The sequence below is a fragment of the Carcharhinus amblyrhynchos genome, chromosome 28 (assembly GCF_965287045.1).
Source record: "Carcharhinus amblyrhynchos chromosome 28, sCarAmb.v2.hapA, whole genome shotgun sequence".
NCBI classification, from domain to species: Eukaryota; Metazoa; Chordata; class Chondrichthyes; order Carcharhiniformes; family Carcharhinidae; genus Carcharhinus; species Carcharhinus amblyrhynchos.
Window position 1 is genome coordinate 10,045,884 of NC_137351.1, and position 18,141 is coordinate 10,064,024.

Sequence of the window (18,141 nt, forward strand, 5' to 3'; positions counted from 1 at the left end):
ACCCCCAATACGAGTGGGTGTGAGATTGCCGACGTATTTTAAGCATCGTTATTTTTTACATATTAAAAAAATGTGATTTGAATTGGAATCAACCGGAAAATAAACTCCCGTGGCACAAAATAATGCTGGGTTAATATAGTTTGCAAGAAGATGGATTTTCTACAAATCATGCAATGTTATTCTTTTGAATGTGGATTAAAATTTATACAAATGGGAAGATGTAAGCTCTGCAAAAGGGAGCTGGTGGGAGCGGTTAATGGTTGGCTGGGATGGGGACAGAGAGAGAGAGAGAGCGCAATACGAATTCAGAGCATTGTACAGACAGGTTTAAAGAATAGCTTAAACCCCATCATTTGCGCACACGATGCACGCAGTCGCTGACAAAACAAGCCAGAGAGAGAGAAAAAAATCCTTCGGTCGAGTGGGGCCCGCCTGGTGACACACCCCAGCAGCCGAAAAAAACATACACACCGAGGTGATCCGCGCTAAAGGAATTTAAACCAAAAATTCGCTGCAACCAAAAAAAAGAGGCATTTGTTTTAGAAATAGAGGGTGGGTGGATTCGCTGCAAATTCCAGTTGTAAAGCTCGACAAGAGGACGCTGTTATTTGCAAGTCCTAATGATTGCATGGGGCGAGAAAAAAAACCCCAAATGCACGTTTGCAAAGACGGCCATGTCGCGTTGCAGCAGAGAAAACTGTTGCGTAGTTGCTGCTTCTGCGTTTGTTTGCCGTGCCTCTCGCCGGAGCTCGGCACAGAGCGCCCGTGGGCAGTAGGTAAAAGCCCTCGCTGCATTTCATCGTTTGCATCGAAAGTGGAAAGGTTTGGCGTTGTGGATTTTGCAATTTTTAATGTTTTATATATAATGTGTGTGTATCTATTGCGAGGAAGATGGCGCCCGGGCGCGCACGTGACCCCCGGGCTGTATTTTTTTGTTACATTTGCTGCCGCCGGATTCCAAGCGGTGGCTGCGCGCGGGCACGCCCCACCTGGTCTCAGTGATTGGCTGGCAGCTGCTGTCAATCATGGCTGGACGTTCACCTGGTTGGTTAATCAGGTGTCAATCAGGCCGGGGCGGCTGCCTCATTAGTCTGCTCGTGTGTCAATCAGCTACCCGCTTCTCCAATTGGCCCATCCGCCTGTCACTCACTTCTGGGTCCCTTCCCCAGTGGAGTTGTTGCTAATTTTTCCCCCTTTGCTCTCTCTCCCTCTGTGGACTTGTTAGTTAAAAATTGCGTGTGGCGCACATTAAAATTTATAGCACTTTCATTTGCTCCTGTGTATATGTATAAAAAGTTTGCAAAAAAAACCGCATTTGATCATTTTGAAACTTGCACTTTAAAAAACAAGTTACTTATTTCTCACAATGATTGGGACAATAAGGTAATTAAATTTTTTGCATGCTAAATGAAGAAGGACGTTGACTTGTGTGCCTCATGACATGACAATGCCCTACCATTTTGTTGTGTACAGTAAGAAGCGACTGTTGCTTGGGTGCTTGTGCTGCTGTTATTTCGATGACTTGCATTTAATGTAAAATTGATGTCGATTTGATTCGAGGGCTGAATTAGTTTTTGCCAGTTTTAAAAAAAATTATAAATAATAAACAACGCCAAGTCTTGGGTGTTGTATTTCTTCCCCCTTTTTAAAAAAAGAAATCCAGATAAAAACGTTAAGGACTTTATTACTATGAAGCTTGCTTTTTTCGGGGGGGGGGAATAAGTGTTTGTTATCAACCTTTAAAATGTTCATTCAATCCCGTGTGTTTCTCAATTTAATCTACAATGCAAAACTAAACTTCCACAGTGAGGAACTTATCTGGGTGGATTGTTAAGTTGCAACGCCCCAGTATTTATATATATATATATATGTTGCGCTTTACTGTTGTTTTTGTTTAAAGTTGGTCTGAGTATCGCTTTTTTAAAAAAATGCAAATTTAGTGGAATGAAACTCCCCCCTTATAAAATTGTTGTATCCAAATATTAAAATACGCCATTTGCCACCATGTCTGTGCTCGGGGCTGCAAAGGGACCATTATTTCAAAATGCATTGAAAAATCCTTTAGCTGCAACCCAACTTAACAGCTCCCAGCTCCCGCCCCGACCCCCTTCTCGCTCTCTGGTTATTGGCGAGGGCTTTGAGCTGGGAGGACGGTGTTGGCGAGCCGGCTTGTCCATCAATGGAGCCTTGTCCCCGCCCTTGCCTGGAGTTAGTTATCAAGTTGGGTTGGCTGGGCGGTGTAGTGGCGTTAGCTTGTATTACAAGCAGAGAGATCTCTCTCTCCCCCTGTGTGAAACAGCAATTTAGTGACCACAGTGAGCGTTTGTCTTCATACTGTATAAATCAGCCTTGGTGGCAACGATGGATATGAAGAAAAGAATTCACTTAGAGCTACGAAATAGGACGCCTTCAGATGTAAGATTTTTTTAAAAAAAACTTCTGGACTTTATTTAAATCTCTTTTTTGCTTAAGGAGGGAAAAATAGTTTGCGGGGGGGGTCTTGTGTGTTTATAAATTGTGCAATTCCCCTTACCTGCTTTCCCAGGAATGTGGTGCAAAAAATATTTTCTCCCTGTTTGTGCCTGTAATTGTTGATTTTTTTTTAAATGTATCATCAAGGTCTGTAACCTCAGTTGGATTTTACATGCACCAAGAGTTTTTGCGCGAGAGAGAGAGAGTGTCTCTCTGAAACTGATTGCTTAACGTTGCTGGGGCAAACTTTTAAACATTTTATTTTTAAAAGTGGAACGTTTTGAAGTTGGTAAAACGTGTGCACAGAACTTAAAGTCATTAAAGATACGAGATATTCCAAGCGGTGATCAGGGGAGAATGGGGGAGCCATTTTTGCAACTTCACAATCATGAACGCGCCCATTCTCGAATATTTTTCTAAATTACTAAGTACTCCAATAATGAACAAGGAATCCGAGGTTAACAGGACGAAGTGGCTGAGGTCAACCCCTATAGTTGTTTTTTTTAGACCCCCCTCCTCCTCCTCCCAGAGGCTTTTGAAGCTTCCAATTCTTTTTAACTTTGTGTGTATGTGTGGTTGGAGGGGGGGGGGGGGGAAGAGATAAAATCTTTTAGAATAAACCAGAGACCTTGTGGGACAAAAATAGTTGCTGTTTGACATGAATCCCTGCATTAGGCGCGCACGAGAGCCGAGTGTGGATCATTTTGGGAGAGTGTAAATATGTTTAAAATGCACTGGAGACGCAGATTTTTAAAGCTGGGGGGGGGAGGGCTGCAGATTTCGCCCTCCTCCCGACAGATTATAAACTCCAGTAGCCTCGACTGGGACAAAACTTGTTTTTTTTTTATCGCGTACTTTTTTAAAATTTGGGATCTTGGGTTTTTTTTTGAACTCGCTGTTTTTAAATCTCCAAAGAGAGTGGGGCATTTAAATTGGCGGTCGTGTTTCGAAGTGTTACAATTTCTTCCCGTGGGGCTAGCTGAAATATTGCATTTTTTTAAAAAAAACAAAACAAGAAAATAGACCGATTCCTAAAATATTTTGATGGTGGCGGAGAGCACAGCAGGTTTACAATAGGAGGGATGGAGGGAAGTGGGGGGGAGGTGATGAGTTAGCTCAGTTGATGATTTTGTAAGGTACAGTATCACCCAAAATAAGGGAGAAGTGTTGGGGGGGGGGTGGGGGGAAGGTGGGTTTGAGTTGAGTTTGCAGTTTAAGCGGTGTTTTATTTTGTTGATATTGAAGAGATTTAAAGCACAGATCTTGTGTTTGTGTGTGGTGGGGGGGAGGGAAGGGACGGAGAAGTGCAAGTGTTAATTTAGCAAGGGGAGGAGGAGCGGGGGGGAGGAAAAAGGGGACGAAAAGGAAAAATCTGCTTCGGTCCGGGCGACACACTTGCCTTTCGGAAATTTGGGGCTAACTTTGGAACTTTGTACCGCGCTGGCAGGATCCGAACCAGCAGAAGTGGGACGGGCGCCATTTTACTAAGGGCTTGGGAAATAGCAATGAAGAATATGAAAAAAAAAGTGCCGCGGCTCTTGAAGGGCTTTCTATTTTTTAATTTCTTATGAAAAGAGGAGGGGGGGGGCGGCAGTGTGCGGAAGGGCCCTGGAGGGAGAGGGGAGCTGGGGAAAAGGTAACAGGAGAAAGAGAGAGAAAACAACACAGGGAGGAAAAAAAATGCAAGGACGAAAATACAGTAAGGTTACGTCATTGGGGAAATCGAGCCCATCAGCCTTTTTATTCCCCACCTCCAGATGATTCTTGGGTGTTGGGAGAAGATGGGCATCAACTCTTTTTTTTGTTTTTTTTTCACCCCAGGAGTTATTTTTTTAAAATAATAAAAAGGGATGGGGAAAGAAATTGTATTGCAAAGCTCTGGTTGATTTTTGAGAGCAGAGGGAGCTGGAGGTGAGGCGGGTTTTTGGGGGGGACGGGAAGCAAGCTGTGACCAAACCATTGCGAGCAGCAGCCCAGGTAAAGTTGCCCCCCGTGTTGTTGCCATGTGGCAATGTAGCGAGTGTGTGGAATGCGATGTAACAAATTGTCCGTGTCCCAACGTTCCAATTTGGAACTCTGCAACTTCGCAGCGGCAACATTCAGCGTTCCATCAGGAGCAGCCGGCCAAGCAAGGTCACCAGGGTCCCTCCTTCCTTCCCTCAACTGCTGGGGAGGGGAAGGGGGGAGTCCTCGGCTCATTCTTGCCACCACCAACCGGTTCTGCCTTCTCTATTCCAACCATTCGTTCTATGATTTTTAATATTCAATCCTCCCCACAAGATTTTTTTTTCCCTCACTGCAATGTGAATATCTCTGCAAATCAAGTCTTGTTTTGCTATCCGTGCCTGTCTGATGGGTTGTGTTCGGGGTGGTGGCCGTGGGGGGGGATTGGTAACGGGTAGTGTGGGTGAGTTTGGTGTCCTTTCTACGAATTTGTATGATTCCTGCACGATTTGAGCCCAGGGACAAGGGGCTGAGACTCCCAACACGTGAGGCATGATCACACAAAGGCACTGTGCAGTATCTCCTCCTGAGTTTGTGGCATGTGTCTTTGGAGTTCCAAGTTTTAATCCCAGGTTACCACAAAGCAATTATCCATTAGTACTGTAATTTAGTGGTGATGTTCTGATGCCATTGTGCCTGTCTCTTTTTTTAAAAAAAAATATATTAAGTACAGCCTGCAATTTGACACTCTGCAGGGTTGTACAACTCTACTCTTGTCTAAATTAGTGTTTGTAAACTTAGCATTTTATTGTATTGTTTCCGTTGCTAGTCTGACTTGGGTGCACTTTGCTTGTTAATGTGAGTTTTTGCATGTAGTTGGTTTGTGGTGGCTTAACTGTTGGTGATTTGTCCTGGGTCATTCAGTGTGGCCCCGGGTGGTGACACTCAGTATAGCCACATCAGTGCAAATAACTGTTGCTAATGGGTGCTGTGGGGAATGTGAAGAATCCATTTTCTAATGATAGATTTAGGGGCAAACAGAAAATGCTGGCTTGGGGTGGCATGGTGGTTAGCATTGCTGCCTCACAGCTCCAGGGACCTGGGTTAGATTCCTGGCCTCGGGTCACTCGGTGTGGAGTTTGCAAGTTCTCCTTGTGTCTCTGGGTTTTCTCTGGGTGCTCAGATTTTCTCCCACATTCCAAAGATATGTGGGTTAGGTGCATTGGCCATGCTAAATTGCCCCTCAGTGTCCCAGGATGTGTAGACTAGAGTTTAGTGGGGTTATGGGGATAGCTCCTGGATGGGATTGTTGTTGGTGCAGACTCGGTGGGCCGAATGGCCTCCTTCCTCACAGTAGGGTTTCTGCGATTGGCTGTGCATGCACAGCTAAATCAGTCAACATCTCTAGAGAAAAGACAAGTTTCAGGAGGCATTGCTTTGGGTGTAAGAGTTGAAAGAAGAGTGAAGTTGCCTACGACTGGAACGGTGGAAGTAACTCCAAACAATCGATGGCAGTCAAATATACTGTTCCATATTATAACCATATTGATTTGGAAATTGTTTTGCTTTTGGCACCCATGCCTTTTGACCACGGATTTTTAAATACCAAGGTTAATCATAGCATCCCTACAGTGCATGAGGCCATTCAGCCCATCAAGTCTGTACCAACAACAATCTCACCTAAGCCCTATCCCTTGTAACCCCATGTATTTACCCTGGCTAACACCACGTGTGCACGCGCATGCACGCACACACACACACCCCCAGTCATCCTAATCCGCACATCTTCGGACTGTGGGAGGAAACCGGAGAACCCGAAAGAAACCCACGGACACTGGGAGAATGTGCAAACTCCACGCAGTGGCAATATAAGTTTATTAATTTTTTGAGTGCACTGTATTCAGCAAGTTTACTATAAGCAGTTAAAGGGTTAAAGCTTTATCTCTCTCTACTTTTTTGCCTAATGGATGGAGTTTGTAACTTCTCGAGGGTAATGGGCATCAGTGGGGTTGATGGTGAGTTTCTGAGCTGTGGGATAACACTCTTGAGGATGCGTTCAGACTCGGAGACCTGACAGGTGATTATCTGTGTCATCCAGTCATTATTTACACATTTTGCTTCCAGCTGAGTGTTTTGTTGATAATGAGGCTCGGTGACTTGGTTGCAATATCGGACCTGAAATGACCCAGGTGTTGCTTTATTCAGTGCGTTGCAGGTTGATTTCTTAGACTGGTATGTGGGTAGGTTCTCATAGAACCCCTACAGTGCAGAACAGGCCATTTGGGTCTGCACCGACTCTGTTTTACCCATCCCGGTCACCTCCCTGGCCCTATCCCTGTAATTCCACCATGGCTAATCCCATCTGACTTTAACTTTAGTGTCACAAGTAGGCTTACATCAACACTGCAATGAAGTTACTGTGAAAATCCCCTAGTCGTCACACTCCGATGTCTGCTCAGATGCACTGAGAGAATTTAGCATGGCCAATCCACCTAACGTGCCCATTTTTGGAGTGTGGGAGGAAACCCATGCAGACAAGGGGAGAATGCACAAATCCAAACAGGCGCTGGAGTGTGGCGACTAGGGAATTGTCACAATAACTTCATTGTAGTGTAAGTCTGCTTGTGACACAAACTTAAAGTTAGATGAGATTAGCCATGGTAAATGTGTGGGATTACAGGGAGAGAACCTGGGTGGATAAAATAGAGTCGGTGCAGACTAGATGGGCCAAATGGCCTCTTCCGCACTGTAGGGATTCTATAAGAACCACATATATGTCTAAGAAATCAATCTGCAATGCATTGAATGTAACAACATCTGGAATTACACATTTTAATCCTTGCAAATTTTTGGGAATATTTCTTTGGGATGGAGGGGGGCGGTGGCGTGGATCAAGCCATTGGGCCCATTGAAGCTTGCCCCTCAGCATAGCCCCTTAAACAATGGCTGTTTGTCTTCATTGCACTGTCTAATAGACCATTTGTATGTAATATATTCATTAGTTATAGTCTGCCTAGTGTATCGTGTGCGGTGTTGACTTGCACTGTGAGATTGTTTGCATCTGGATGTTTAGACTGGTGTAAAACAAAACTTGGCACGATTGGGTCTTGTAGAATTTTGTGACTGGTTGAAAGATGAAGGATTTGCCTATACACGCACCATCCCAATTGGAGCAGTGCAGGGGGTGACAATGCTGATAATAGTGCACTTCTGATTAGGTTTTTCTTTAGTCCAGCTGGGCAGTAAAATACTTGGATGTTTTAGCTGAGGAGGTCACGCTGTATTGCAGTCTGTTCTGAGTAGCAAACATGACCGGACTGCAATCTATGTATTAATGAAATGAGGTAATGTAGCAGAATATTTGGATGGTTTGACAATGCTTGGGAATGGAACATTTTTCACTTTGGGCACCAGTTGTTAACGTCCATTGCGGTCAGATTTGGCACAATGAGACTGGCTACAAGTAAAACTTTCTCAACCACCTGCCTTAACCCCAACTCCAAGAGTTCTCCCGATAACCAGTGCGTCATTGCCAGTTTCCGTGCCACACTGCCGATTTAATGATTTGTGTGTCTGGACAAGCGTCAGAGGACACACCGTAATACAGAATTTACAGCCATTCAGCCCACCTCTTTGATTATGCTTTTGCACAGACTTTTGCCATCTCACTTCATCTAACCCCGTTGGCACTTTGACAAAGGGTCATCTGGACTCGAAACGTCAGCTCTTTTTCTCTCCTTCCAGATGCTGCTAGACCTGCTGAGATTTTCCAGCATTTTCTCCCCATTGGCATATTCTTCTGCTCGTTTCTCTCCCAGCCACCGGTCTGGCATTTCCTTAAGCTCATTAATGCGATTCATTGCAATGACTCAGTTTGGTAGCAAGTTATGTATATGACGCTGTGTGAAATCAGATTTTGGCAACACTGCTCTGAAGTGGCTGGGACTGTGTCATTGTGTTAAAGGTGCTATGTTCAGGTGCAAGTTGTTGTTGTAACGCTAGCCGGATGGCCTTAATTTGAACTCCACGTCAGCGCGTAGGGACTTGGTGTTCTTGAATTCATAAGTTACCTGCTTTTTTTTTGATTTGGTGGCAAAGACCATTCTGCTGGCCTGCGAACTCTGACGTTGTAGTCGACAACATGGTTCTGATGCTCAGCCACTCGGAATTGTTCAATTTTTTTTGTATTTTAAAAAAAAACAATCAGATTCTCATAACTGTGAAGCAGCTTTTATGCTTGTGTTCTGCCAGGACTGAGGAATGCAGCACTGTCAGTTTTCGGAACCTGTTGTCAGCATTGCACAACAACTTGCATTTACATGGCGATTTTTTTTTTATATATACATGTAAATTATCGAAGCAACATCCCAAGGTGTCTCGTGGGAATGTTTTCATGATATATAATGCCCAGCTGCAAAAGGAAATATTAGGTCAGATTGGAGGCGGCTTCGTCAGAGCGGTAGGTTTTGTGGAGTGTCTTCGAAGAGAAAAGTGGAGAGGTTTAAGGAGGGAAGTGTAGAATCGCTACGGTAAGAGGCCATTCGGCCCATCGAGCCTGCGCCAACAACAATCCACCCAGGCTCTAACCTCGTAACCCTGATAGTCCCCCCGACAATAAGTGGCAATTTAGCATAGCTGAATACTCAACGCCCCTGCCTCCACCCCTCTAGGAAAAAGCTCCAAAATCTTGAGACCCTTTTGAGAGGGAAAAATTTCTTCCTTCTCGCCTTCAAACCTGCACATCTTTGGACTGTTGTCAGACTTCTTGCTGTGTTTACTCCAGTCCAATGCTGGCATCTCCACATCTGTTGGGGGAGGGGGGGACGACCCAGAGCACTGGGAGGAAACCCATGCAGACAAAGGGAGAACGTGCAAACTCCACACAGATGGTGACCCAAGCTGGGAATTGAACCGGGGTCTCTGGTGCTGTACTAACCACTGTGTCGCTCAGAATTCCAGAGCTTGGAGCCTCGGCAGCTGAAGGTACGACCAGCAGTGGTGGAGCAGTTCAAATAAGAGGAGGCTGAAGGGTTAGGGCTTGAAGTGAGTGCAGAGGAGGGTTGTGGAGGAGAGGGGGACATGGGGAGGTTTGAAAACAAGGATGTGACTTTTAATTCAAGACATTGTTTGTGTGGGTGATAATGTAGGTCAGTGAGCACAGGGGGATGGGGAATGAGCAATCTTCATGTTGGGCATAGCATGGTAAAGATGAGGAAAAGAGCTGCTTATATCTTGTAACATGAGCAAGATGTTTCATTTTTACCCCAGACTGGGTTAGTAATAAGCAAGTTTGAAAATTGGCATTGACTCGCTGAGATCGGAAAAGGAACATTGGAACCTGCAGGTTTTCATTGAGCACTGTCTTTGCATGTACACGTGTAAGTAATGAGTAGGAAGTTTGGTCCCTCGAGCCCGCTCTGCCAGTCATTCAAGATCATAACTGATGTAATTGTGGGCTGAACTCCATGTTCCATCTACCTCAGCCGTTGATTCCCGTGTTAGTCAAGAATCTATCTATCTCTGCCTTTAGAAACGTTCAGTGACCCTGCCTCCGTTTCTCCCTGGGAAAGAGTTCCGAAGACTCAAGACCCTTTTGAGAGAAAAGGTTTCTTCCTCCTCATCTTCTTCTTAAATGGGAGGTCTTTATCGAGAATTGAAAGTTTTTTTATTATTCATTCGTGGGACATGGGCATCGCTGGCTGGCCTGCATTTATTCCTTATTCCTAGTTGCATGAGGGCAGTTGAGAGTCCACCACAATGCTGTGGCTCTGGAGTCCATGTAGATCAGACAGGTAAGGATGGCAGCCAAATTTCCTTCCCTAAAGGACATTAGTGAACCAGATGGGTTTTTCCGACAATGGTTTCATGGTCATCAGTAGATTCTCAATTCCAGATTTTTTTTTATTGAATTCAGATTTCACCATCTGTGGTGGCTGGATTCGAACCCGGGTCTCCAGAACATGAGCTGACTTTCTGGATTAATAATCCAGTGATGATATCACTAGGCCATAGCTTCCCCTGTTTCCCTCCGTGCTGAACAATGTACAGTTCATCTGAAGGTAGTGAGGAGGGAATTTTATTGTATGGACTCTTGGTTTTCTTGACAGCCCTTGGGTAGAAACTGGCTGTAATCTCCGACTTTATAGTTGAATTGCCCCCTTCGATGAATTAAATGATTTATGTCCTGAATCTGCTATTGTTGTTCGGAGTCATTCACTTGTGGCCAGACTGTTAACTTATACATTTATTGGCATCTCGCACATAATGGGGTATGATTCCTTGCATTGTTATGCCGGGCGTCGTGGAATTTTGACCTGGGTATAAGAACATAAGAAATAGGAGCAGGAGTAGGCCATCTAGCCCCTCGTGCCTGCTCCACCATTCAATAAGATTATGGCTGATCTGATAGTGGCTCAGTTCCACTTACCCGCCTGCTCCCCATAACCCTTAATTCCCTTATTGGCTAAAAATCTATCTACCCGTGACTTAAACACATTTAACAAGGTAGCCTCTACTGCTTCAGTGGGCAGAGAATACTTAAGATTCACGACCTTCTGGGAGAAAAGTTCCTCCTCAACTCTGTTCTAAATTGACTCCCCTGTATGTTTCTGCTTGGAATCGGATCAAATAATCGAGGGGTTGCAATGATAACTACTGTGGAAATGTGATGAGGTGAAGCTTGGGATATTGGCTTCACTGTGATCAATAGAATCCCTACAGTGCAGAAAGACCATTTGACCCATCAAGTCTGCACTGACCATAGTCCTACCCATTTACCCTGCTAATCTCCACACACTAGGGGCCAACTTAACTCACACAACTTTGGACAGTGGGAGTGAACCGGAACACCTAGGGGAAACCCACAAAGACGGGGAGAGTGACCTGAAGCCAGAATTGGACCCTGGTTGCTTGAGGTGTGAGGCAGCAGTGCTAACCACTGGGCCACCGTGCCGTCCTCCCCTTGATTTTTAAATTCTAGTCCTTGTTTTCAGCTCCCTCCGTGACCTTGCTTTTCCCCATCTCTAATCTCATCCAACATCACAATCCTCCCGTATCTGTGCTCCTCTGTCATTCTGACCCTGTGCACTATCTCCACAATTGCTACCGGTGTCAACAGTTATCTAGGCCCTAAACTTTGGAATACCCTTCCTACACCCCTCCATTTCTCTTTCTCTACCTCTTTCCTCCTTTTAAGACCTGGTTTGAAACCTAGCTCTCTGGCAGAGCTTTGGTCATTGACCTGATAGGCCCTTATGTGGTTGGTGCCACACTTCATTTTATAATACTCCTGTGAAGTCCCTTGGGACATTTTATCCTTTTTAAAGGTGCTATACAAATGCAAATAGTTGTTAGGAAGAAATTGTGAACGCTTACCTCATGAGTTAGTACTCAGGTAATAGATGGCGAGTGCAGGATGGGTTGAATGGCCTTCTCTTTGGTGTTTTCTACCAGTGTGGGGTGAAGATTATCTTGCATGGTTAAGAATGTGGAAATAGGTGCATGTGCTTTTTGGTATTTGCTTTGATTTTAAAAAAACACTGCAGAATGAATCCAAAAACAAATCTTAAGAAGTAACTTGAGGCTCCAGTATCAGGACTGTGAGCCACTTGCTCAAGGGAGGTTTTGCTCCTGATCGCTTTAGCTTGTTGCAGCTTGAGGAGGATTTATTTAGTGATTTTTTTTTTCCAGTTGCACTGTCATGTATGAAAAAGTAAAGAGGTGAATTTTTGCGCATTTGTGCCTGAGAGGACTGGGGCTGAAAGACTTGTTCGTTCAGTTGAAGGCATGATTATGATCTTCAGGTTTAACAGTAGATTTAAGTGGAGAATGTAAGTTTTGGGCTGAATGTAGATTGTCTAATTTTTAATGGTTTTCGAAAGCCGTTTAGGAAGGACTTTTAGAACCGAGGTGAGGAGGGACCTCTTCAGCCAGAGGGGTGATGAATCTGGAGTTCATCACACGAGGCTGTGGAGGTCAGGTCATTGAGTGTATTTAAGACAGATAAGTTCTTGATTGGTAATGGAATCGGAGGTTTGGGGAAAAAGACAGGAGGATGGGGTTGAGAAACCTATCAGCGATGATTGGTGGAGCACACTCAGTGGACCGAATGGCCTAATTCTGCGCCTATATTTTATGGTCTTGTGGAGTTTGTTGCTACGTTTTACTTTTCTCATTCGGGGAGATTGTACAGTTACTTTCTCTTCTCCCCCAGTGACTATATTGGGCTGCCTTGCAGAGTAGAATGGACTGTTTTCAATTAACTTTCTATGGACATGGGCTCACAGCTTTGAGTATAGGATAGAATAACAGAACATCTTCCTGTAGTTTGAATCTAATTGAAACTGAAATGCTGAGAAGTGAAGCTCCTCCCAATACCAATGCAACAAATTTAGACTCATTATTCGTATATTTTTATTTAACTTTGTTTTTTGCCGAGCAGGGCAGCCCAGTTGACCAAACCCCAGGTTGCAGATAAAATCTAAAAATGTTTGAAGCGTTGGAAATTTTTATTATTCATTTCATAGGCTGTGGGTGTCACTGGTTGGCCAGCATTTATTGATCTGTAGTGACAGCCTCAACTATCTCACACTATCTGTAACCCCCCACGACTTGCCTGGGCTTGCAAAATCTCATAACTATCCTGGCTGGAGACAATATACATCCCTTTAACCTGTGCTTAATCCTCTCTCCACTCACATTGTCTGTATCTTTTAAGACTTGATTATCTGTAAAGACTCACATTCCAACCATTATTTTGTAAATTGAATTTGTGTCTTTGTGCCCTGTTTGTGAACACAAGTCCTCACTCGCCTGATGCAGGAGCAGCGCTCTGAAAGCTTGTGGCTCGTGCTACCAAATAAACCTGTTGGACTTTAACCTGGTGTTGTGAGACTTCTTACAGCATATATTGCCTGAGGACAGTTGAGAATCAGCCACATTGCTGTGGCTCTGGAGTTGCATGTTGGCCAGATGAGATAAGGACGGCAGATTTCCTTCCCTAAAGGACATTAGTGAACCAGTTGACTTTTTCCGACAATAGTTTCATAAGTAGATTCTTAATTTTTTTTTAATTGAATTCAAATTCCACCATCTGCCGTGGTGGGATTCGAACCCAGTTTCCCAGAGCATTAGCTGAGTTTCTGGATTAATAGTCTGGCGGTAATACCACTAGGTCATCGCCTCCCCGACAAAATATCAGTAAGTGAGTTAGTTAGACTTGCCATTGATATGACAAATCGCCATTTGCTGTCACATAGATAATTGGCATTCAGGATAATGGATAGAAAACCCAATGTTTCAATGGCTGTTGATATTGGGTGTGGGTCAGAGAAGGTAGTTTAAATGGTTCATGTTCTGCCTCAAGAACAGCATGCAATTATATTGCATCTTTAATCTAATAAAATATCCCAGGGCATGTCACAGGAGTGTTATCAAGCAGAAAGTTGACACTGAGATCTACAAACACAATGGTGATGGGTGGATAGGATGTTCCTGAATGTCAAGCGAGAAAAATGCTTTGCATTTCTTGTGGAGCAGGGATGTTGCTTTGGCCTTTTGCTGGGACCATTGTGTTCCAAGTGTCACCATCTATCCACGAATTGGTAGTTGAGTTTAAAAACCTCCTGTTGATAGAGTTCTCAGCATGGAGCCAGGTCTTTAATCTGGATCAAACGGATTTGTTGAAAATCTCAGGAGGCTAAGGAAATTTGGCATGTCCACTGCGACTGACTCCAACTTTTACAGATGCACCATAGAAAGCATCCTTTCCAGATGTATCGCAACTTGGTATGGCTCCTGCTCCAACCAAGACCACAAGAAACTACAAAGGATTGTGAATGTAGCCCAGTCCCTCATGCAAACCAGCCTCCCATCCATTGACTCCGTCTACACTTCCTGCTGCCTCAGCAAAGCAGCCAGCATAATCCAGGACCCCATGCACCCTGAACATTCCCTCTTCCACCTTCTGTCGGGAAAAAGATATAACATTGAGGTCATGTACCAATTGCCTTGGAACAACTTCCTCCCTGCTGCCATCAGACTTTTGAATGGACTTACCATATATTAATCTTGCTCTGCACCCTAGCTGTGACTGTAACACTACATTCTGCACCTTCTCCTTTCCTTCTACTCTAGATTCTGTGAATGGTATGTTTTGTCTGTATTGCGTGCAAGAAACAATACTTTGCACTGTATCCCAATAGATGTGACAATAAATCAAATCAAATTCAAGTGTCCTTTTCTAAAATGTTTGAGGAGTCTTGGACATGTGCCACAACCCAGGGACGTAGCAGGAAGTTGGGTTGGGGAGTCTGAAATTACACAGCAAATGTTTAAGGTGAGAAGGGAGAGATACAAAAGGCAACAGAGGGGCAGTTGTTTCACAGACAGGGTGGTGAGTGTCAGGATCAAACTGCCAGAGGTAGTTGTAGAGGTGGGTACAATTTTGTCTCTTTAAAAAGCATTTAGACTGTTACATGGGTAAGGTGGGTATAGAGGGATATGGGCAAAACACAGGCAATTGAGAGTAGCTTAGTGGCTAAAACAAAAAGGGCGGCATGGACAGGTTGGACCGAAGGGCCTGTTTCCGCACTGTAAACCTCACTGGCTCTATTGTCGAACCCGGTGAGAAAATGGCCTCTGGAATATTAGTTTCAATGAAGCTGGTGTTCTGATCATTTATTTACTATGCTGAACTCCACAAATCTTCACCCCTACGTTGCTGCCTCCTCCCTGGTCAGAAGGCTTCAGGGAGGGATCTCTTTCTCTGAATGTAAAGTTGCCAAACACTGCACTGTTTTATTTCATTCAAGTGATTCAAAATGATTTTGGATTTCACTTCCTTGATACGTTCCATGTGTAATTGTCAGAACGAGGAGTTCTGGAGATTGTGGAAGAAGGGGTGTTTGTAACTTGGAGCTAATGAACAGCTTCCTGCATCATCATCATTGAAAGTACAGACTTTGCAGAACTGTGTAGCCTGTCAGAACCGTGAAAATATGAACATTCTAGACCATAAGACATAGAAGAATTAGGCCACTCGGCCCATCAAGCCTACTCTGCCATTCAATCATGGCTAATATTTTTCTCATCCCCATTCTCCTTTTTTTTCCCTATAACCCCTGATTCCCTTATTAATCAAGAACATATCTATTGTCTGTCTTAAGACACTCATGACCTGGCCTCCACAGCCTTCTGCGGCAGAGAGTTCTGCAGATTCACCAATCTTTGGCTGAAGAAATTCTTCCTCATCTCTGTTTTAAAGGATTGTCCCTTTAGCCTGAGGTTGTGCCCTCTAGTTCTAGTTTTTCCTATTAGTGGAAACATCCTCTCCACATGGATTCTATCCAGGCCTCGCAATATCCTGTAAGTTTCAATAAGATCCCCCCTCCCCCCATATCCTTTACAGTCCAATGAGTACAAACCCAGAGTCCTTGACCTCTCTTCGAACAACAAGCTCTTCATTCCAGAGATCATTCTTGTGAACCTCGTCCAGATCCTTTCCAAAGCCAGCACATCCTTGCTTAGATACTGGGACCAAAACTGCTCACAAGACTCCAAATGGGGTCTGACCAGAGCCTTATACAGCCTCAGAAGTTTTCCCAGTCACTCAATCATTTTTGAATATGAGACAGATTACTCCATCAGTCAACTTCAAGGAACTGAATTAAAATCTGCAATCTGTAAATGTGGCAGAAAAGATTGAATGCCACATTTGAGTATTGGCTTAGAGGTTTCAAAAGTTTCACCTAAGCGTGGGTTGTTGTCGATTGGTTTTGTAAAGTCATTCGTTTATCCGGTCTGTGCTGACTAGTGCAGTCTTGAAAGCAGTAGAATTGCTTTTGTAGTGAACTGTTGAATTCTCCGTACACTCCTGTCTATTCAAATACGTTGCATTGGCAGATAAATTAATCCAGGCCATCAAAGTTTTTTCTCACGCTCATGTTTTGTGCCTTTTGAGATTTTTTTTTAGTGGCTTTGTTGACAACTGAATCTTGGTGGCTTATCAGGTCCGAAATGCGGTCCTCCCAACAAATTACTCGGAATTTAGCAGAAACAGGCCATTTGTCCCAACTGGTCTGTGCCAGTGTTAGAGCCTCCTCCAAACCCTATCCTGTGTCAACACATGCAGTGAAATCTTTATTATCTTACATGCACAGCGACTGGGTGGTGCTGGTTAATGGAGAGTTATTTACTGATGGAATACAGCATTATTGTTGTGTGAACTAATCTGCAAGTACTCAAGAAATAACGTTATTCTTTTCACTTTTAATCTTCAGTACATTAAAACATATAATGTAGTATATAGGTATGGCTCCCAAAAATGTGGTAATTTCTCCGATTGGTAACCATAACATTCATAATAGGAGAGCAGCAAGTGTTTGACTCGACAGGAGGGAGTGTTTGACTCATAGAATCATAGAATTAACAGTGCAGAAGGAGGCTCATTGAACCTGCACTGACCACAATCCTGCCCTATCCCCATAACCACATGCATTTACACTAGCTAATACCCCCTGATACTAAGGGACAATTTTAGCACAGCCAATCCACCGAACTTGCACATGTTTGGGCTGCGGGAGGAAACCTACACAGACACGGAGAGAATGTGCAAACTCCACACAGACAGTGACCCAGGCCAGGAATTGAACCTCTGAGGCAGCAGTGCTGACCACTGTGTCACCATGCCGCCCTCAGCAGAGAGTTGGATAACACACGGTTTACTGTGCTGCAAAGCAGGTAGATCCTGAACTTGCTTCCTGGGTTGGCCGGCCTTGCCAGGGATTAGCTCTGGGTTTGGGAGGAAGTAACCGTTCTGACCACGGCCTGCGGTGTGAAAGTGTTTGTGTGTGGGCGATCGGTGTTGAGACAGGATTGCTGTGGTCTTTTGACTCAGTGCTTGAGCAGCTGTGGTATCCGCACTAGCTTTTAAGATCTCCAGCGAGTGAAGCAGTGCTTCCTTGAGGGAGCTAGTGGAGGGGGATTGCTGGGCATCATCCCCTGCAGGGGAAAAATTCGAGAAGCTAAATGAAATGCCCGTCGTTTTTGATTTGAAGGTTGTTGAGGTTTTTGTTTCAGACTAGAAGCGCATTTTCGTTGATCATTCAAGTACGGTTCGTGTGTGAACTTCTATTTATCCTTTCTCATGTTACATATTGAACACTTCAATGATGTGTGGAAACTGGTGATTTCATTGTTCATAATTTTACAGTGCCATTCACAGCAGTGAGGTGGTGTAGAATTGTTAACGCACTTTTTCCAAACTTGAATCCCAGCCTTTCATGTTCTGGATGGGTTCCCATCTGGGAGGTTTGTGGTGTGGGTCTGTAGACCTGAAAGGATGCGTCCAAAAACAGGAAATGCTGGAAAATCTGACAGCGTCTGTGGAGAGAGAATAGAGCCAACGGTTTGAGTCCAGTGTCAACCTGATTCAACATTGGCTCTATCTCGTGGCACAGTGGTTAGCACTGCTGCTTCATGACTCCAGGGACCTGGGTTCAGTTCCAGCCTTGGGTCACTGTGTGTGTGTGGAGTCTGCACGTTCTCCCCGTGTTCACGTGTGTTTCCTCTGGATGCTGTGGTTTCCCCGCACAATTCAAAGATCGTAGAATCCCTAAAGTGCAGAAGGAGGCCATTTAGCCCATTGAGCCTGCACCAGCCGCAATCCCACCCTGGCCCTATTCCTGTAACCTCACATGTTTACCCAACTATTCCCCTGACTCTTGG

At 44.4% G+C, this 18,141-nt stretch overlaps 1 protein-coding gene across 3 annotated transcripts in view; it reads left to right on the forward strand.

The window, feature by feature from the left end:
* The first annotated feature begins 1,211 nt into the window (after window positions 1-1,211).
* Window positions 1,212-18,141, forward strand: part of anp32a (acidic (leucine-rich) nuclear phosphoprotein 32 family, member A) — a 46,351-nt gene continuing 29,421 nt past the window's right edge. The window contains exon 1 of one of the 3 annotated variants that reach the window (XR_013889585.1): window positions 1,212-1,383. Coding sequence is in view for 2 of the 3 variants with exons in the window: in XM_080214006.1 (XP_080070132.1) it covers window positions 1,285-1,383 (99 nt within the window). In the remaining variant the exon portion in view is untranslated. Of the gene's footprint in view, window positions 1,384-2,234; window positions 2,416-18,141 lie in introns of those variants that run through there. The other 2 variants (XM_080214006.1, XM_080214007.1) reach the window with 2 other exon arrangements.